Source organism: Aythya ferina, assembly GCF_964211825.1.
Source record: "Aythya ferina genome assembly, chromosome: 29".
Taxonomy (NCBI): Eukaryota; Metazoa; Chordata; class Aves; order Anseriformes; family Anatidae; genus Aythya; species Aythya ferina.
Window position 1 is genome coordinate 1233250 of NC_140326.1, and position 20974 is coordinate 1254223.

The following is a 20974-nucleotide window of genomic DNA, read 5'->3' on the forward strand; positions in this document are numbered from 1 at the left end:
GTAGAGATGAAACTAGGAAATCTTAACTTACTCTTCACATTGTCCTTACTTTGAGCAAGGAGTTGGACTAGATGACCTTCAGGAATATCTTCTAACCTAATATTTTCTATGGTTCTATGGTTCATTATAGTTCTAATGAAAAAAAAAAAAAATTTCACAGGAGGTACTGAGTCACAATCTTCCCATGTTTTTTATTGGAGACTAGATGGAATCCTATGGTCATATTCATTCTGAAGTGCTCAGACCCCAACACACTTATCTGCAGTAGTGACATAGCTGTAGCTGAGTATACCAGGTTCACATCTGGGAACTAATCTTTTTACCTACCCTGTGACTCTCAAACTACTTTGCAAGCACTTCAGGGCAGGGAATGCCTTCTTTAATCTGTGTTTATAGGAGGCTCAGCATACTGGTAGAACAATTTTAGCTATTGCATTTTGAAACAAGTTACAAATCAATATCCCAGAGTTGTTATTCCAGCTACTTTTTTTCCAGCTAATTTACCACATGAGCTTCACTGGTATTCAGGTTACTCTGCTTTGTTTTTGCTATTATAAAACAAGCATAAAACAGCCTTTTAGACATGGACAATGCAAGAGTGACTGCAAAATATAGTGAAAGTAATTTGCAGAGTAGGTGCTAGATAATATTATTGTAAGTGATCAAGAGTTGGGGAGAACAAAGAGCTACTTCTTATAGGAGAACAGGCATAAGAAATTAGGAATGAGACTATAAAAGAACTGACTTTTCAGTGTGCAATCTGGACAATGCTGATTTTTACAAGAAGGAGAGTTTTTGCATAAATTATACTGAAGAGAAGGAAGCCAAGATCTGAAAGATAAAGCCACTATTCTAGTCCACATGTCCAAATTTTAAACCCTTTTTCCAACAGAATTTGTACTTTTAATTTACTCATCAGTGTGTTTTGCAGACCTCCATCCCTACAAGATGTCTTGCTACGATTTGTGCCCCACCTACAACAGTGGTATCAGCTGCCCCCAGCCCATCGCTGACAGCTGCAATGAGCCCTGTGTCCGGCAGTGCCCTGACTCCACGACTGTGATCCAGCCGCCCCCCGTCGTCGTCACCTTCCCTGGCCCCATCCTCAGCTCCTTCCCCCAGGATTCAGTTGTGGGATCCTCCGGAGCACCCGTCTTTGGGGGCTTTGGGGGCTCCCTCGGCTTTGGGGGCTCTTCCCTGGGCTATGGGGGTCTGTATGGCTCCGGGGGCTCTTCCCTGGGCTACGGGGGTCTGTATGGCTTTGGGGGCTCTTCCCTGGGCTATGGGGGCCTGTCTGGCTATGGAGGCTCCTCCCTGGGCTACAGGGGCCTGTCTGGCTACGGTAGATCCTTTGGTTCTGGCTATTGCAGCCCTTACACCTACCGGTACAACAGATACCGCCGTGGAAGCTGTGGGCCCTGCTAAACACAAGAAAATCCACTGAATAAAGTACCTGTGAAAAACAAAATGCAGATTCACCAGTGAGTGAAGGAGTGTCAGCTTTGTGCAAGCACTTGCAAATCCTGCTCAGTGTTTCACCTTCTGCAGGCTCCAACCTCTCCTTTTTTCATTTGAATTCTTCTCTGATATATTCATGGGTTCAGTTCCTTGTTATCTTCTATGTTATCATACTGGTGTCTGAATGCAGTGAGACATGTAACTTGGTGTCTTTCAAAATGCATTTGCCTCTGACATCTTGGATATACATTCTTGATATTGTGATACGTGTTTGTTCTTTTCATTCTCATTAAAATTCCATTGCATCATTTAAAAAGAAAAGTGTCTTGTGGTTTACTGTTTTCATCCATTCTGAGTTTGCCAACTTTTTTGAGTAAAACTGCCTGTTGTAGTTGGAGCTGCAATAATATTGTGCAAACCCTGCTCACATGGTGAAAGTCTTCACAGGGCACCCTTGCTAGACCTGTTTCATCACTGAACTACAACAACATGGTCACAATGTACTTGCCATAGATTAAAATTGGCTTTCTTTGCATGTTACCTTATTAGATTCCCCACTCATTAGTCTGTGAGATAATACTTTGAACTACATGTTCACACTCTGAAGACTGAGCCCTTAGTTATTGCACTACAGACTCGTAATCCAATGTTGTACAATTTCACCATGACAGCTCTTAATTGAAGCTTGGTGGTTGATACCAAATGAATTTCAGATTCTGTGTCTCTCTAGCACAGATCAGCCTGGGTCCATACTGTTAAATTTTCTCTCTCCAGTAATTTTTGGCAGTAATTTTGTGTGCATGTGACAATTCAAAACCACAAGGACCATTTGCATAATTTCTAAGTATATCTGTTTGAGTTCCTTGGTTTGAGAGTTCTTTAGATCCGTTTAAGTAATATATATATAAAGTATACATTTAATTTATATAAATATTATATTGGTATCCTCAAACCAAGTAAAAATACTGTACCACACATTTTCTGTCTTCTGTACCACACATGGTCTATCTTTTCTTGTTATCCGTAAGGCATGTAACAGTCTCCTGATCAAGCAGATGGTTATCACACAAGATGTTTTTCTTTCTGTGGTTCAGCTGCCAAAAGATCTCAGGCTACGTATTTTACTAGAATAAGAAGCATGGCTAACCATACTGTAGGAGTGCTCAGTGAATGTCTGACTGGAAGCTGAAGAGAGAATATAAAGAAAGCAATGCAAGAGCTGCTAAGCATCTCCAGCTCCTCTCTCCATTTAGAGAGACAGTATATACTGCACTTCCTCTGCACCCAGTAGCCAAAAAGCCAGGTATGAATCTGCCTTTTATTTGTTCTTATTTTCTAGTCATCACTGATAAATTGACTAGCTTTCCAGCATTAGCAAGACTCACAGCTTCCATAATGGTATCCAGCACCAAAACAACAGCCAGAAAGAATGTACAACTTGCCTAGTCCTGAAAATCTGAGAAAATCTGCTGTGGTAAAGACCACCATAACCAAAGTTCCCATTAACAAAAGGAGCCCTTAAGGATGGGTACTGACAAAGATCCCGCTATGCTGTCCTGGAGGAAGGAACTAAGCATCTGGTCTGGCAAGGTGATGAGAGCGAGTGGTGGCTGAATCACTACCCTCAGGTCAGGGCAGTCAGCTCATTGCAGCTCCTGGCACTGGGTCCAGATACAGACTGGTCAGCTGACAACATGACAACGTCTAACTGCAGCATAGCCCAAACCCCCTGCAACAAAAAGCTTTGAGCTCATGGTTATGGGAAAGGCCCAGCAGCCTGTATCCACAGGAACACTGACTTGGTTACAGATCCATCCTACCTGACTGCAGCTACCTAGCCCAGATCTACTTGGTCAGATCAATGTAGTTCCTCATATTTGTATGAGCCTTCTAAGAAAAAAAAAAAAAAAGTAAGAATGAATTATTGCTTAGAGGAAACACAAGAATATAGAAGGCTACATGCTTCACCAGACAGATGGCTGCTCTTATCCTAAGCCTTTTCTCTGATACAAGTCAGTTCCATGTTGTCTGAAATTTAGTGCAAAGATCCTGATGCTGTCCATCACTGAATGAACTGCCTAATGGCTCACTGGGCTCCTAACACCCAGAAGGCCCTTTTTGCACTGAGTAAGGGAGCTTTCCTTGTGTCTTTTTAATGCCTGGCTTTCTTCCATACAAACTAAGTTGATATGGCATTTGGAAGACCAAGAAACTAGGAGGACATGTTCTCCGTTCGACCTGACTGTGACTAGGAGTGTAGGAGTGCAGAACAATTTGTAGGATTACAGTCTGAGGTTTTGGCTTCTGCTTAGAAGATTATAAACCAAGATCTGGGCTAGTGGAGAGCTGATAGCTCCTGACAATAGATTTAAAAAAATACCAGTTCAGCCCTAAAAGACAGCATATAACATTGCTGCCTTGTAAATGACAAAAGAGGAGTAACTCAAATTTACATAAAACCCAATAGTTTGATATCTAAAGAATATTTTTTCTCCAAGAAGAAGGCAAGAGAAGCAAATCGCAAGGCAGCTTTGAGGAGGGACTTTTATACACTTCTCAAACTGCCTGAAGGACCTGAGGCTCCCATTAGCACCAGCCCACATTTATCACACATGGTTCACCTCAAAATGATGAAACAGTTTTGCTCAATATTTATGTTTATTAGTTGATTCAAATTCTCATGCTGCTTGAAATGCAAATTACAAAACAAATATTTCTTTCATCTTAACACTTAATTGGCAAGATTCATATTCCCGGTAACATTCCACTAACTCCATTAGAATGACAGGAGGAATTATGCTGGCTTCACTTACTTACCTCTTGTTTATATAGTTGACATAATGATGGTGGCTCAAATGTCAACCACAATTGACATCTGCTTTCATACGCAGGTTTTCTTTCCATCCTTCCTTACCCATGCTAGATAAAGTATAATTGAGACAAAACGTGGTGTCTTTCTTGTGAAATCAACAATCTTTGCATGCAGTTGGAACTTACATTTGAACATGACCACCTTGCATTTTTTCAGGGGAAAAATCAAAAGAAATATTGTAAAGTACTTTTTAAAATCACCCAGACTCATGCCTTATCTGCCAAATATCCAGTTCTTCTGTTTCTTCATATCTGAGAGGTAAATCCATTCATCAAAACAAAGGTAAATGGGGTTAACAGTTCACTGAACTTGACTTGGAAAGTCCTAGGAAAAGCTTTCAAAACACGAGGGCAGAGGCAGGTGCTGCAGATCTTTGTGATGCAGACAGCAAAGGGTCTGTGAATTCACGCAACATCAGCATTGAAGGAGTCTGTACACAACTAAAAACAAATAAATACAAGCCTACTTTGTAGTAAGAAATCAGCTGAAATCCTAGAGTTAGAAGTTATGAGCTGGTGATAAGAACAGGAAGAGTCCACTTGACCAGTAAAATTTCAAAAAAATGTATTTCAAATGCTGGGCTTCTTGAATACAACCACATACTTATGTTACAATAATGACGCACCAATTCATGCATAAACCATTAGAGAGGCTTTATGAAGTGCTTAAAAACCACACACAAAAAAGCAATTTAAAATCCTTTGTGAGTATGATTGTTCTTGTGATCCTCCAGTGCTGTCTCAAAGTCTGGAAGAAGAATCTCATAATTTAAATATAATTTCTGTTAGAAATGTTGTGGTGTTTGTAATTTAACAAACAACTGATCTGTAAGCAAACAAGGAAATCTGAGGTTGAATGAGGCACTGTTTATTAGGGAGAATTTCAGAATATGGGTGGGATATATCTAATTGAACCTTCCCCATTTAAATGCTGGGTGTTTCATTTAAGCTTGTTTTGTGTGTCAATGAAAGCAAAATTGCTATGTTTTGAGGATGATACAAATACTGGTAAGGTAAGCATCAGGATGAATTGTCTTGCAACAACTCTTGTTCCTCACCGGCAAATATCAGGAAAGCCTGAATAAGTGGTTCAGACAAGTCACTTGAGATCTGGGAAGTCAAAACAGGGCTCTGCAAGAGTATGCACTCTGCAGGTGATGTTCTGCTAATCAGGAAAGAAAGAGGAAAAAAATCCATTGCCATAATATTCCATTCCTTTTGCTGCCACTTACCCAGTGTGTCTGTGAAGAAAACACTTAAAAATGGCTTTCTGAAGGTATGGGTTCACTCTTGTATTTTATGACTGTGGGTGGGAACAGGATCAGAAGGTGTCTTCCACCTCACTGAATATCTCATTGCAAAATGTGTGAGTAGATTAGATTCTAGCCTAGTTCTGAAGTGCTTAAATATAAACACATATATGACAGCAAGTTATAGCACAGATTAAAATCATTACGGGAAGTTAATGAAGGAAGTGCTAAATAAATAGAACCAGTTTAATTCTGCTTGCAATGCCAGTGAGGAGGGTGGAATGATACTAGCAAAGAAGCTGGTCAATTAAGCTCTAGATGAAAGAGACCTGGGAGCTGGAATGTGCATATCATGCTATTCAGAGATTTAGGGTGATTTTGCAAACAGCGAGCAACAACAATTTCATCATTTTGGGAAGTTAAATGCTTCAAATTTGGGCTGGTTGGTGATTATGACCTCATGTGTACACTGCCTCAGCCCCCCCCCAGGCAATCTGAAAAGCTGTATAAAAGGAGTGGGTACTCAGACCTACTTCATCTCCTTCTCCTACAGACTCTCCTCTACATCAGGTATGTCTCATCTCTTTCTAAATGCCAAAATGTTTTTCTACTGCACCTTAGAATACAGTACCCCACTACCATGTTAAGTTTAAGTTTGTAGAACTATTTTGTTGTGTCATACCCCCCTGCCCCCTCCCCCCCCCCCCCCCCCTTGTTTAAAGTATATTTGCAAGTTTTAGGAGACACAAAAAGGATTGAGGCATTTATTTCACTATTATTCATATTTTGGCATTTCTGTCCTGTTAGCAGATTGAAAGTATAGGAAGGCATAAGCTTTAAAATGCAGAGTTCTCCTGTACCATTTCAGTTAATAACTAAATCAGAAAAACATGGCTATAATCTAAGCTGTTCAGGGACCCAGCTGAGTAAAGAGCATTATCTACATGGGAATTTTATTGCAAAATAATCCTAGCTTGCATTTAGTTTATACGGATAGGTAAAAACTGAATCCTACTTATTTTAAACCCTAGTTATTTTCCCTAGAGACAATAGCAAGGAAGGCAGGAAGTCTGATCCAGCGCATTTGTCAAATATCCACTTGCAAATTGAGATCCAGATTAGCTATTTGGATACACTGAGTTCAATGCTTTGATTCTCTGCATTGCATGGCTATTATATGAACAAAATATTTCCTCTTTTTTACTGGAAGCAGTGGCAAGCCATAAGCTTTAATAGCCAGTCTTTCTGTGGAAATGGTAGTTTGCAAACTGGATTTTTATCTGATGAAGAAAATCAGCTGCTTATATTTTCCCAATTTCCTCCACACTCAGTATAAAATTGTACAGCTATGACAAGAAATATGTGGATAGAAATATTTCATACGGTAACTTTATATATCAAGTATATGAATCTCTCTTTGGGCTCAAATACTTTGGGGGTTTTACCACAGGTATTAGAGAGATTAAGGGAATGTGGAGCTAAAAAGGAACAACTGGAAGTAAATTATCCCAGAGAGCTTAAAAGTAGACAGGGACCAGAAAAGAAGCATGAAAATCTGCAGTTAAAATAGTGTTGAGTTTATGTCTCCATTGCATGTTTCCTGACTCAAAACCTGCTTCTGTCTCATTTGGTACAATAAAGAAGTCATGTCTGGTGTAGATATTACAGCTCTGGGGTTTCAAACTGCACTGCTCAGGGAGGAGAACTTCTGTTTTCGTAACACTTACTGCTGATGCTTTTGTCCTCCAGGAGGGAATTTAAAAAAAAAAAAAAAAAGAGAGAGAGAGAGAAAGAAAAAAAAAAAGAAGAAAGCAGCAATTTCAGAAGGCTTGGAGGATGATACAATTGCAGGGATAGGATAGGGAGAGGATAAGGATAGGGAAGATCAAGGTGATGATGATCAATGCAAAATTTTGTGAATTCATCAATTTTGCCTGTGCATCAGACAATCATTTTGCTTGTTCCTCAACAAGCCAGCAACAAATGTTGTGCTCCAGTACAACTTGTGCTTTGTGTTTCCTCAGCCCTGTGCTCTGTGTTTCAGGTTCACCTCCCCTGCAGAGAAATGTCCTGCTATGACCTGTGCCCCACCACCAGCAGCATTGCCTGCCCCCAGCCCATCGCCAACAGCTGCAACGAGCCCTGTGTCCGGCAGTGCCCTGACTCCACGGCCGTGATTCAGCCACCCCCTGTTGTCATAACCTTTCCTGGCCCCATCCTCAGCTCCTTCCCACAGCAAGCTGTGGTGGGTTCCTCCAGAGCACCCGCCTTTGGGGGCTCCCTGGGGCTGGGGGGCCTCTATGGCCCCAGGAGCTCTTCTGGTTATGGGAACTCTTTGAGATATGGAGCACAGTACAGTTACGGGAGCTCAGCCCTCTCCACATTCGGCAGCGGGTACTGCAGCCCCTTCTCCTCCCGACGTTACAGCCGGTTCCTCCGTGGCAGCTGCGGGCCATGCTAAAGGTAGAAGAGCATGGAAGAGTCTCTCATGAAGACATAAATGCAGAGCAGTGAGGATGGGGGTTCAGCAATTTGGCAGCCCTGCAGTGGAGCTGCTGCCACTTAGCATTTCTGATCTTTCATCTTCTTTTGGTTGTCCCTTCAGTTTCTAGTTTATTGTTCACTGTTGGCACCTGTTCCAGCTTTCCCATTTAAAAAAAACTATTGTGGGCCAGCATATGCGATATAAGCATCCCTCATAATGGCAACTGTCTTCATTAGGAGTGGCACAACAGACAGAAGAAAGCCAGCTGAGGACAGCAATATTTCTGAACAGGACATTTGTTGAACATTCTCTGAAACTGTCTGGAAACAGTTGGTTTTTTTTTGTTTTGTTTTTGTTTTTTTTTTTGTTTGTTTGTTTGTTTTTTTTCATATTCTGTGATATCTTGCTTTGCAAACAAAGGCATTTATTTCTCATTAAAGTTTTGTTGCATCACAGAAAGCTTTCTGGTTTCCCTTGCGCTTGTTCTGGGTGGTGTTCTGCCATGGCCAGGAACAAGCTGTTAACTGAGAATTACTGCTACAAAGCATTTTAGTACAGATTGAATTTACACAGTGTCATAAACATTTCCATAACAACACCCTGAGGAGGAGCTGTTCATCCTTTGAAAATGTTAATGGCTTGAAATAATGTAGTATCTTAACTTCTGTTATTTAAACATTATTTCAGTGGGGCCTTTCCATGAGCATTCAGACAGATAAGTGTGGGTTTCCACATTGAGTTCCGCATGACCACAAATGCCACTGAGGTATTAACCAGCAGAGGACTTTCCAAAAGTAAATTTGCACCTGTAAATTCACAAATACAATGCTCAACTTACAGCCCTGACATTGCCCAGCAGTGTTTTAACTCCAGACATCGCAAGCAGCGAATGCAATGCTCATCCCTCCTTGTAGTCATCAGCCTGTCTGCCCCAGTAGGAAAGAGGAATAATCCCTGTTTCCTTTAAGAAATAACTAGTTCAGTAAGTATCGGGAGCAGAAGACAGTCAGAGCTTCTGAGCTGTTGGTAATATAGCCAATTGTAATTGCAATGAAGCTGCAAATAAGGCATGTTCAGTGCTATGCAAACAAAGAGTAAAGCCAAACCCTGCCCTCAGGTGCTTTCAGAGTAAACTGACAAGACAAGCAAAGCATGAGCAGCCTTGCTCTTTTCCCTTTTTAGCAGATAAGCATCTTTTGTACAGAGATTAAAGGCTATGCTTTCCATACTGAGAAAAACATTAGTTAACATTCTCCCCAGGTGACATGGGAAATGCTTGGTAAAGCCCAGAATTGGATTCTCTCCAATGTCCCCATCTAACATTCAATGTACAGTCTCTGCTTCCAGAGTTCTATGCCATTGGTTAGCTTCAGGTTTGGTCTTCACTGGTGCTCACATCTCCTGTAGGAAGAGGAGGAAAATAGCAGGGATAAGGAGCTCACAGTGGAATATTCCTGTCTGGCATACATCAGGATGGAGAGCATTTCAGTAATGCTAATTTCTGTCTTAATATTCAAATTTACCTGTAGTCTAGTTCACTATTCTCACTACCATTTGTTAGTCAATTTGTTGGTGTTTAAAATTGAATATATTCCATTTACTTTATTTTTTTTTTCCCCACGATAGAACTCTGAAAATGAAATAATCAAACTGGCATGTTTCCATGGACTTCTGATTATATTAGCTGAAAGACTGCATTACATGGCTAGTATACAGGACAGAGGAAATTTAACAGATTCAAGACATGACTTCTGAGATTGTCTTTTAAGTAAAAGGGGAGAATTAGCTAAAAAAGAGACAATTCTTCAGGTTTCTCTGACAGAACATTTTAAAATATCTGAAACATTCGAGTTCAGATCCTCTAGCTGCAAAACAGGTGAAAGGTTGACTGTAAGTGATCGATTTGCTAATTGCTCCAGGTCTAAACCCTGGAAGGAAGCTGGCATTCAGCAGGGCACATTTCTGGTTCTGCTATGCTAAGCAATTGCACCTACAGGACATTTACCAGTGGTGAGAGCCTGAGCCATGTAACAAACCATTAGGCTCCAGCAGTGAGTAAATATTTAGTGAATCCATCTATTTAAATCAAACATGAGAGGCTTAACTCCCACAGATATGTCTTGAGCTGTAATTTAGTGTGGAGGAGGATACACACTTTGGGCTATGTTTGCAACATCTTTATGAATCAACTTCTAATTGCATCTCCTTTAGTGATAGAATTACTTTGTACTAGGGTATAAACACATTTAGATGAGAGGAGAGTGTAGTGACCTCTATAGTTCAAGATGAGACAGTGACCTGATTTCATTTATTATTGCTTCCCATTTCTGGTCGTTACTTGTTTCACTGACAGAAGGAACAGGAGTCTGAGTCACTGGAACTAAGTGCCACCATCCTGAACTTCCCACGGCTGACCAAGAGCTGTGGGGGACCTCAGTCAGATGTGGTCCCTGTGTTGCAGTGGCTGACAAACTGTCAGGATCCCAGCACTCCTCCATAGGAACACCAGAAAGCAGCCGGTGTTCCTCCCATCTCATGTCTGCATGTGGTCTGACCTGAGATGCATTCCAGCTGCTAGTGAAATTAGTCCTCTTATTTTTCATCGTGTTCTTCTGTGATTACACCCAGGTGCAAGTGTAATCAAAGTTCAGCCTGATGTGCATTTAGGAAGTGGCAGATTGCTAATGGTCAGGAGCAGAGCAGAACAAAGGAAAGTGGTTAAAGAACTGTCCTTCTGTCTTTGCTCTGGTGTATGCTCCTAACATGCAAATTCAGACTGGCAGATGAGCATCGGTAATGCCAGTTTTGTAGCTCCTGCTCTCCAAAGGACTGTCAAATAACAGTGGTGTGCTCTGTCAAGTGCCATTCAAAATCATTAGAGATCACTGTTCAATTAGTACTGACTCCAATTATCTATTTATAGCATAGACTCCAGCGTCTGCTTCCCATGCCTGCCTTTTCTGTAGCATAGTAGGTGAAACATCTTCATCCAGGTCTGCTGACACCATTATTGAAAAGAGCCTCTTTTGTTGTGATCAATACCATAGTAATGTGGCTTAAAAATATCTGATTTGGTTGCCTTAGTGCTCTGCATAGCTGTGCAAATGAGTGCGCTTTTTTGACAACATCTGTGTGACTCCAAGAATAATCATACAGAGCACTGCAGACAGAAGAAGCATAAAAACAAGACAAAGCCTTCAGACACATCCTAACAAGAAAGAGGTGTTGGCTGGCTACCTCGTTGTAGCCTCATCTCATTTCAGGTACTTTTACAAGTGAAGTCACACCTCCAACCTCTTTGAAGTTATTACCACGTGCTTGATCCTGCCTAAACAAATTTCACCAGCATGACGCTGGGCTTTACCCAGAATCAGCCTGCTGAAGCATGGTGAGGTTTGCCAGTGCAATACTGGTGTTTCACATGGGGAACAGCAGCAGTGCTGAGCAATGTCTGACCTCTGGTCCCTCAGAGCCCTGGCTGGTATTGCAACTGTAAGCAGTGTCAGTAGGAGGTGAATGCCTCCAAATGATCTCTTCTTCCCTATGCAGGCAGGAGGCCACCAGATGACTGATAGCTATGCTAATTTTATGCAAACTGTCTCTCTAGAAAAACAGCTTCAAATGACTTGCTAAGCAGCTTGGACTTGTGCTGTCATTTATGAGTAGGTTGAAATTTAGGTGTAAGCCTGAGATGGAAATCAGTATTTGACATGAATTATACGTATGGCTCTTCAGAGAAGTCTAAATGTTTTTTCTTTTATTTATTTTAACTGAAGCTGCCAAGAATTTAGAGGTATTAATGGGCTACTTCAAGAATGCATAGAATTTCAGTGAAGATTCACTATGCAGTTAAAATTTCCTGTTAGCCATTCAAAGGAATCTACCCACAGATTATTACGTGCTATTTTTAAACAATGGAAAATATCGTAAAACCAATCTAAGAGGTGTTATTAAGTCGGAGCCTTGGGCAAGTAGCGAGACACAGGGAAGATCTTCAAAATTACTTGTGTATTTAACTTTCTTCGCTAGCATGTAACAAATACACATTGAACCACACCTCTCCTGGAGGAAATTTCAAACTTAGTTGTATGAGTTACAAAAGCATGTTTATCCAGCATGAAATTACTTTTGTGCAGAAGGCAGTCATTATGCTACCTCCTGCTTAAAAGGCCTGGTCATCTTCCAATTTGAGGTGTTGAAAGAATGTGAACACTGTCACGGCTGGCTACAAAGACTGATGCTCAGTCAGAATGGTATATAAATAGAGAATGGTGGGCAAATAAAGAACAGGAAGCTCAGAATGTTGATGCAGAACTATTTATTGAGAGAATAAGAAGGAGAAGATGTGATGGAGCATGAAAAATTTGTCAGGGTCCCATTAAAGACTTCAAACAGAGAATTGTTCCCAGGCTGTGCATTCCACATACATTACTCTTTCTTTTTCATAGCAGAGGAAGATTTACACAGTGCTGTCCAACATTTAAAAAGCCAAAGATTGGTGATACACCTAGGACGTTATTATATGAAGCCACTGATAAGAATAGTCAGAGAACTGAATTAAATCATTAGCCTGATAAATACATGTAATTCTGGTGTTCAGAGATGGTGCTCATGCCCCAGAAAAGCCATGCCAGTAACAGAGTTTGTGGAGATGCATCTTCCTCTGTGCTGAGTGATTGCTCCTTTTATTTTATTCACTGCCCATTTAACATGGTCTGCACCTCCCAGCGCCATAGCCACTGGACCCATAGGAAGAATATGACTTCCCATAAGTGTACAGGCTTCCAGAGTCATAGAAGCCCCTGAGACCCTGAGAGCTCGTGTATCCAAATGAGCTCCCAAAGCCAGCTGGTGCTGAGCTGCCCACAATGCTCTCCTGAGGGCAGGAGCTGAGGATGGGTCCTGGGAAGGTCATGACAACAGGTGGTGGGTAGATCACAGCTCTCGAATCACCACAGGATGTAACACAGGGCTGGCTACAGGCATTCACCATTGGCTGCGGGCAGGTCACCTCGCAGGGTGCAAGGCAGCGGGAGCTGATCTGTCTGTAGAAAGACATCTTCTGAGAATGGAGACAGATCTGAAACACACAACACCGTGGCAACTTGAGACTGAAAGATCAAGAACCAAAATAATGGAGATTAGGCTAGGAAGAGAAAGAATGAAAGACAGGGAGAAGAGGTGGAACATGGAGATTTCAGCTGTCCCTTTTCTCATCTTCTTTTTATGCCCTCTTCCTTTCCCAAAACAGTCTCTGTTCCTCCTGGGTCCTAATTTGGTACCTAAAAATATCATTAATGAGCAACGAAATTGTGTATTTTTGCTTGAGCTATCCCACTATCTACTATTTCTCTTTTCTGCCATTCCTTTTTGTACCTGAATTCTGTGACACTTGACTATTTTTTTACAAGTATCTGCAGAAAAGAACAGCAATACCAGCTAGCACTTATGTAGTAGCATCCCCTGCATCACCTGTAATCATTGCAGTATCTGCATGAGGCAAGTCATTGTTTTCCCAGCTTTAAGGAAGAGGTAACTGAGGCTGAGGAGTGAATGCATTGCCCAGAGCCATTTGGTGAGGTAACAGGAGAGACCAAGTTAAAATTTGGGCAAGCCTGATTGTCAGTGATAGTGTTATTCCAGAGCCCTGCAGATGCTACAGCTTGCATCAAGATTCCCTGCAATCACCTTGCAGCTCCTCTGGATCTCCACCCTGCCCTACTAAAACCCATAAAATGAAAAGCTGGAAATAGAGTAGGAACAATGTCCTACTGTAACAACTACATCATGTGATGCCTGACAGGCTTCAAATTAATTCAGAAATAATTGCAAGGAACAAGAAAAAAAACATAGCTAATGGTGGCTTCCTTGCTCAGTTTCAGAGCCGGAGTTAACTTTTTTTTTGGTAGTCACCATTGCAAGTCAATGTATCCAAAATAAGGCAGATTCCTGAAGGAAGAATGGTCAGGCTGAAGGGCACAGGAATTCAGCACATCTCACTATACATAAATTTGCATATCCTAAACTATCAGCTGCTCTGAAAATTCTTTTCCTGTTTTTTTACAGCCTGCCACTAAATAAGTAGGAAACAACTCATGCTGAAAGAAAGCTTTAAACATTTTAAACATTTCTTAAGTCATAGTTTTGTGTCAAAGTCCTATATTGCTACAGCAATATCAAAATAGCTGTAAGGATAAAGGCTCAGACTTACCCCTCCACAGCAAAGAGCAGGTAAAGAGAAATGGTTAGAGCAGCCCAACACTATGAGCGTTTTTATGTCTTTTCTTAGGCAATCGGGAGGATGTGAGACATTCTTCATGTATGATGTCCTAATGCATTATCAAACAAAAATTCACTCCACCTGTAACTGCCCCAGATAATGCAATTATTTTGCTCAGCGACAGTGATTAGTATCATGTTCTTGTCATTATTACTCTGACAGACAAAGCTGTATGAAGCCTTTCCTCACTAACCTTCAAGTGCTAAATTCCTTTCAGGTATTTTTTTTTCCTCATTCCACAATGAATCTGTCTTCTTTTAATTGTTTTATTTCCCCTCTATTTCTCTGAATGCCTCATAGAGCAAAGATTGCTCAGAAGTTTAACAATAAACAGAATATGGTGACATAGCCGGAATACCACACCACTTTTCCAAATCATCTTCCAATAAGGGGGCATTGTGCAATTTATCCCATCATACTCATGCATATTATTTCCCATGACTGATATAAGACACATTAAACTCTATCCGCACCTTCCAAGACCACGTGAAACTGTGCATCACCCTAGGAAAACCTTGGGCTGAAATCTCAAGTCCAGTTTCAGCTGATGCAGAAGACTGGTGCTTATTTCAGCAGATATGTTCCTCTGCTCTAGCACCCTGTCTTCAGTTCTTCAGTTTTTTACTAGTAAAATTATTTTCGATAGAATCTATGCATTTCGTGTGTTCACATTGATATAATTTACAATAGCTTATTTTTATCCTCAAGAAGGTGTATTCTTTGCCTCTTTTCTCCTTCTGGGGAATTGAAGGTTTAATGACTGAGTTTGAATAACTTTCAGACTCCTGTCCCAAAATGCAATTTGTGTTCCAGTTTGCCCACCTGCACTTGGTAACCGTTTGCAATACAGTAGTGTAACGCCGTGCAGGTGAAACTTGCAGGAAGGCTGGGGAAACCTCTGTCCCAAGGACGCCTCGGGATTTCTCTCAGTGTTTCCCAGCACTGCCTATGGAGACGCCCTTCATGCTACTGATAGTGAAAGACTCAGATTAAAAAAAAAAAAAAAAAAAAAAAAAAAACAAGGAAGGAGGGAACGTGTTTTCGGCAAACAAGCCACACGGTCTTCTCTTCCTGCCTGAACCACACCTGGTTTCACTTTGTCTGGAAATGGGTGATGACAGGGATGGTGCTACCTGCAAATGAATCACATTGTTCTTAGAGATGCATCCCTCTCCAATCCATCCTGCTCTCCTGAAAGGGCAGAGAAAGCAATGAAAGGATCTATCAATGCTACTGACACCCCAAAGTACTTCTCTTGATTCATGATATTTAGGGTGACATCCATATGCTTTAATTTTATAATTTTATGGACCCACAAATCAGGGTCTGGATTCCTGTCGTTATGCTTTTTCCAATATAATGGAAGTTTTGGGTGTTTCACTGACCTGAACCATTCTGTGATATTGGCCGGTGCAAATACATTACAGAAAAATATTCAGAGACAAATAGCTCTTTGAAAAGCAAAGTTAGCACGACACATGGAATACATCTACACAGGTTGTCAAATGACAATACCCCTGTGGAACACTTACATTTATTTGATGTGAACTATCAGCAAGCACATTTACTAAATTAGCATAACATTTTTTCTATACCAAATATATAAATATATATTATTGTAACACATCAAAAAAGACTTTGAGATGTATCTGCAAAAACTTCCATGCATTGACTTTGGATTATTGAACTACAAGAGCAACTGAAAATTCTTCCTGGCTGTCATGAAGTGCCACCACAAGAATAACAAACAGACACCTTTCATTGCAGTTTCTAATTGAATTCTTAACTTTGCTCATGATGCCCAGATATCTCTGTATGATTCTTCCAAGCCCATGGTGGATAGTTATGGAATCATCCACCCGAGAGCACATCTCATACAGTGTGGGTGGAATTTGTCTCATCTGGTAATACAGCACACCCAGGTTGCAAGGGCATGTCTACTACACCCTAGGAGGAGTCACATAACAGCACACTTGGATGAGCCACCTGAAAGAGAGACGGGAAATGCAAAAGAAAAGGAGCATTTGCTAAGGAGGAGGGGTTGAGCAGCACTTTCTGCTTAAGCACAAATATTTGTAAGTGCTTTACAAATAATTCTTATGCCTTGGCATTACTATAACTCAAGCCCAAAATCATGACTGTTTTTGTGGCCACATTAAGCTGTGGCTGGGATGGCCACAAAGCCTAGCCTGGACCACAAGATAAACATTTATAGGGATAAGAGGACTCAGCACTGCACTCTTGTGGCTTCATGGAGAGCGTGACTCGAGTGGAGTAAACCTGAGTTACTTCAGGAACTGCCAGAGGAGGAGGAGAATTCACAATTCTGGGCTGAAGTACTGGCATACCCTCAACTTGTCATGAAAATTGCAGTGCCCTTTCCAGATCAGAATTAATGATGCAAGTCTGGGACTTTTAAATCATCCTTAATTATCAGAAGTGCTTGTATAGTTCTGTTGATTTAACTGTGTAACAACAGATTATTTTGTCTGATATAAGTAGAATAAAACCCTAATAACCTAATGAGGCACAGACGTCACCTTAACACAGTCTGTTATTAAAGTCCTTCTAGGCTATATTCCCATATGTCCTATGACACGATAATCTTGGCATTTCTGCAAAACATACAGTGAATAAGATTCAGCCAGCACCTTGTGCACAGTGATGGTCATGATACAAAGTGAGGACAATAGTAAAGTGACAATATGTATCTGAATATAAAAATAGACCTATGTTAAATGTTGATATATTCTAACCCAAATAACCACACTCAGCATCTATATTTTTTGGCTGAGTCATGAGGCATATGTACTTCCCAGCAAAAAGGGAATTCTGTGATGACATTCACTATTGTAACATGATAATTCTGGTTCCAGTGGCTGGGAAGGGGAGAAATTATGCATTGCACATGACTTATGCTGGCCCTGTGTTTGTATGAGGGTTTCTAATCACTGTTTATATAAGGGATGGATATAAGGATGAGAGGTGTGAAGAACATGGGAAGAAAAATGAAAGCAAAATGCCAGTGGTAGGATGCAGTATGTTTTTTTATTTGGAACAAGAAATGGCATTTACAATAACAAACCACAAAATGTGAAAGAATGCTTCCAGTTTCTCAAACAAGATTATAAACACTTCATCAGCAAGCACCGAGCATTTCACACAAGGTACTTTTTCTTTCCTGTGACAGAGCTAATTTTTTCAGCCAAGTTCTGCTCTGGAATATACAAAAAGGTTTTGCTGATGATAAAACCTACCTGGAGAGCAAAGTAACTTTCCAAACAGGAGTTCTGTTACATCTTCCAGGTTAAACACAAAACCAGAAAATCAGTATGTGTGTTCTCAGACAGGCTAAATAACAAATTGCTCAGTTTCTAACCCCTATCGCTCTGCCTCTGGCAAGTGAGGATAGAAAGGACACAGTTTGAGAAAACAGTGCATGTTCACAGCAGCAACTTCAAAAGCAAAAAGATAAGAAAAGCAATCAGAAGAGCGATTCCCATGGGTGCTGAGCAGCACCCACAGGTTGCAGAGGATTAGCTGGAGTCGTGGGTGACCAGGGCCTGGGGGAGCTCCTCAGCTCAGATGCACAGCCACGTCTTGTTGTTGGGTCCCCGCTGTTTCTCCAGCCATCCACACGCTGCAGTGCTCAGCAGGGCCTGCAGGGCCTGCAGGGCCTGTAGGGATACCTTCTGGACTGCTGGGAGAAGGAGGAAGAGGAGGAGGAGGAGAAGCCCCCATAGGAGAGGGAGCCCTGCAGAGCCCTGGGCTGTTCCAGCCCCAGCCCCAGTGGGGCTGAGCTGCCCACAAAGCTCTCCTGTGGGCAGGAGCTGAGGATGGGGCCAGGGAAGGTGATGACCACGGGTGGGGGGTAGACCACGGCGCGGGAGTCCCCGCAGGAGGTGACACAGGGCTGGCTGCAGGCGTCAGCGTAGGGCTGCGGGCAGGTCACCTCGCAGGGGGGGAAGCAGCGGGAGCTGAGCTGCTGGCTGAGGTAGGACATCCTTCGGGTAGTGAGGTGAACCTGCAAGGTGATAGGAGCCTGAGTCAGCCCGGAGCCACCGCGGGGACCTCCTAAGGAGCTCCACCAGGCTCTGTGCACCTTATGCTGCCAAGGTGGCTGGGAACTTGTGGCAAGGTGCAGCAAATCCCTGAGCTCAAAGCAAAAAGCATGCAGGCTGACCCCATTCATTCCTGAGCCCCTACAGCCCACACTGCAACTGCCCAGTTTGGCCATGAGAATACCCAGGAAAAGGTTTTCACACAAAGCTAGGGACTGACAGTGCTGCAGCTCAGGAGTCGGTTAAGAACATCCCAAACCCACTGTCCCTAAGTAGATAAAGGAGGGTTAAGGGATCAGACTTACTCAGATCAACAAGGAGGAGAAGTGGAGAGCTGTGGTCTGAGGGCTGCTGAGCCAGGAGCCCTTATATACCATCCACCGGTTTGCCTGGGGGGGTTGAGACATCCTGTGTGTTTCATGTTTATTTTGTTGCAAAACACAACAGAGCTTGGCACTCCCCAGGCTCCTATGATTGCTTGATTCACCCTTTGTCTGGTCAATTATCAGTTTCTTCCTACACCCTCTTGTTTCTTCTTTAAACTTTGAAACACCTTCACTTCCTGAAATGCTTTGCTGATTTTTCTGGCATTCCAAATATGCTGGAAAACTTACTTATGCGATTGCTCCACTAAGCCAGTATTTTTCACACACTCATCAGTATCACAAGTAGTGCAATGCTCCATGGGCTAAATGTCTTCTCTTAAATCCTTGCTGATGCTGAGGTGAAGCATGGTAGGGCTTATACCTAGACTAAAGATGGTAGATTGATTCTACCTGCCTTGTTTCTCATTCCGGCTATTCCCTGCAGGTCTGATACAACACACTAAAGCATAGAGTTGATTTGTTTAACTAATTCTTGCAGATCTGCTGTGATTTATTTTGCCCCTGAATGCTACACATTCCCTCCTGTGCCCCTCTGAAACCTTTGGACCACAGACCTGGCTAGCACGTCCTTCTGGCTGCAGCAATACTGTGAGCCTGTGTCAGATGTGAACAAAAACCTCCAGTAACTGTTAAAATAGTGCTTTTTTGTTATTATGTTATTAGCTTTTTTTTTTTTTTTTTTTTTTTTTTTTTTTTTGGCTTGGATGTCAAAAAGAGCAAGACAATCAGATTAGCACAATCTCATGTGACTTCAATTTGGTTTTTCTTAAGAGAAAAAAAAAAAAAAAAAAAAAACATCAGGAGAGCTGACAGCACTCCTGCTCTCAGAACTGGTACTCTACTTTGGGGTAAGCAACGTTGTATTGTGGTGTGTCACAGCTGCATTGCAACCACCTGGCTCCATTACCAAGAGGGGAACAAGTGTGTCCGTCGGTTTGTGCTGAGCACAGAAATCTTAAATCTTACAGGAGACTGTTGCAATGCCGCAAATCACTTGGAAGTTTTCAGTGTCCTCAGTGATTCAATGGATCATCACTGACCTGCATCAGGAAAAGAAAGGGATTAAAGCTTTCCATGTCCCTTTACACTTCCAGGGAAAAAATAATAACAGTCCCCAGGAAAGTAACAAGATATCTGGAGTTAAAGCACAATAATGAATACAGTGTATGAAAACAGCTTCTGATACAGAAACTTCAATAGCTCTAAGATAAAACAACCAAAGAGAAATATTGCAAATCAAGGGAAGTCTAACAGATGACTTCTTAGAAGGAAGAACGCTGAGGAAACCATGGGCTGAGTAATATTTCTTAACAGTGAGGAAACCATTAGCGTGAATGAGGAGTGATGTGTAATCTGTGTGTTTGTGCACTAATTAAGATTTTGTTCACGAGGTGTAAGAGACTCAGTGGGAAGCTCAGGAAACGGTATAAAAAGGGCTCACAGCACAGACAGCTCACATCAGACAGCTGCTCTTGACTTCTCCTCTTTGGTGCTTTGAGTAAGTATGACATTTCTGACTTAGAGCATCACACTAGAAAATGTTTAACTGAATCTTTGTCAAATACTCTCTCTTTCTCTTGACATCCTTATGCCTCTCTTCCCTTGAAAACTTTTTCCTCTCACTGGCTTTAGTAGATGTAGTTGGTTTTGCTGCAAAACTTGGTGATGGGAAATCTCCAGGTAGTTGGCAACCTTAGCAGCACGAGGTGCACAGAGCCTGGCGGGGCTCCTTAGGAGGTCCCCGCGGTGGCTCCGGGCTGACTCAGGCTCCTATCACCTTGCAGGTTCACCTCACTACCCGAAGGATGTCCTACCTCAGCCAGCAGCTCAGCTCCCGCTGCTTCCCCCCCTGCGAGGTGACCTGCCCGCAGCCCTACGCTGACGCCTGCAGCCAGCCCTGTGTCACCTCCTGCGGGGACTCCCGCGCCGTGGTCTACCCCCCACCCGTGGTCATCACCTTCCCTGGCCCCATCCTCAGCTCCTGCCCACAGGAGAGCTTTGTGGGCAGCTCAGCCCCACTGGGGCTGGGGCTGGAACAGCCCAGGGCTCTGCAGGGCTCCCTCTCCTATGGGGGCTTCTCCTCCTCCTCCTCTTCCTCCTTCTCCCAGCAGTCCAGAAGGTATCCCTACAGGCCCTGCAGGCCCTGCAGGCCCTGCTGAGCACTGCAGCGTGTGGATGGCTGG

General features: G+C 42.3%; 2 protein-coding genes, 1 long non-coding RNA gene and 1 pseudogene across 4 annotated transcripts; 2 read left to right on the plus strand and 2 right to left on the minus strand.

Moving 5' to 3' along the window:
• Window positions 1-948: 948 nt before the first annotated feature.
• LOC311424926 (scale keratin) lies at window positions 949-1425 on the plus strand (the record flags this gene model as incomplete). Its single annotated transcript, XM_084500448.1, has 1 exon — window positions 949-1425. The coding sequence occupies one exon, from the start codon at window positions 949-951 to the stop codon at window positions 1423-1425; it is 477 nt and encodes a 158-aa protein (XP_084356574.1).
• A 4439-nt stretch (window positions 1426-5864) lies between these two features.
• Window positions 5865-8523, plus strand: LOC311424951 (uncharacterized protein). The gene is made up of 2 exons (XM_084500459.1): window positions 5865-6149; window positions 7624-8523. The coding sequence occupies exon 2, from the start codon at window positions 7645-7647 to the stop codon at window positions 8038-8040; it is 396 nt and encodes a 131-aa protein (XP_084356585.1). The 5' UTR covers window positions 5865-6149; window positions 7624-7644; the 3' UTR covers window positions 8041-8523.
• Window positions 8524-12365: 3842 nt separating this feature from the next.
• LOC311424974 (feather keratin B-4 pseudogene) lies at window positions 12366-14346 on the minus strand (annotated as a pseudogene). The gene is made up of 2 exons (XR_014698960.1): window positions 14276-14346; window positions 12366-13144 (listed from the first exon to the last, which is right to left on the minus strand). The product of XR_014698960.1 is annotated as a feather keratin B-4 pseudogene (transcript).
• A 3027-nt stretch (window positions 14347-17373) lies between these two features.
• LOC311425011 lies at window positions 17374-18748 on the minus strand. Its single transcript, XR_014686219.1, has 2 exons — window positions 18711-18748; window positions 17374-18368 (listed from the first exon to the last, which is right to left on the minus strand). It is a non-coding gene; the product is annotated as an uncharacterized lncRNA (long non-coding RNA).
• Window positions 18749-20974: the final 2226 nt, after the last annotated feature.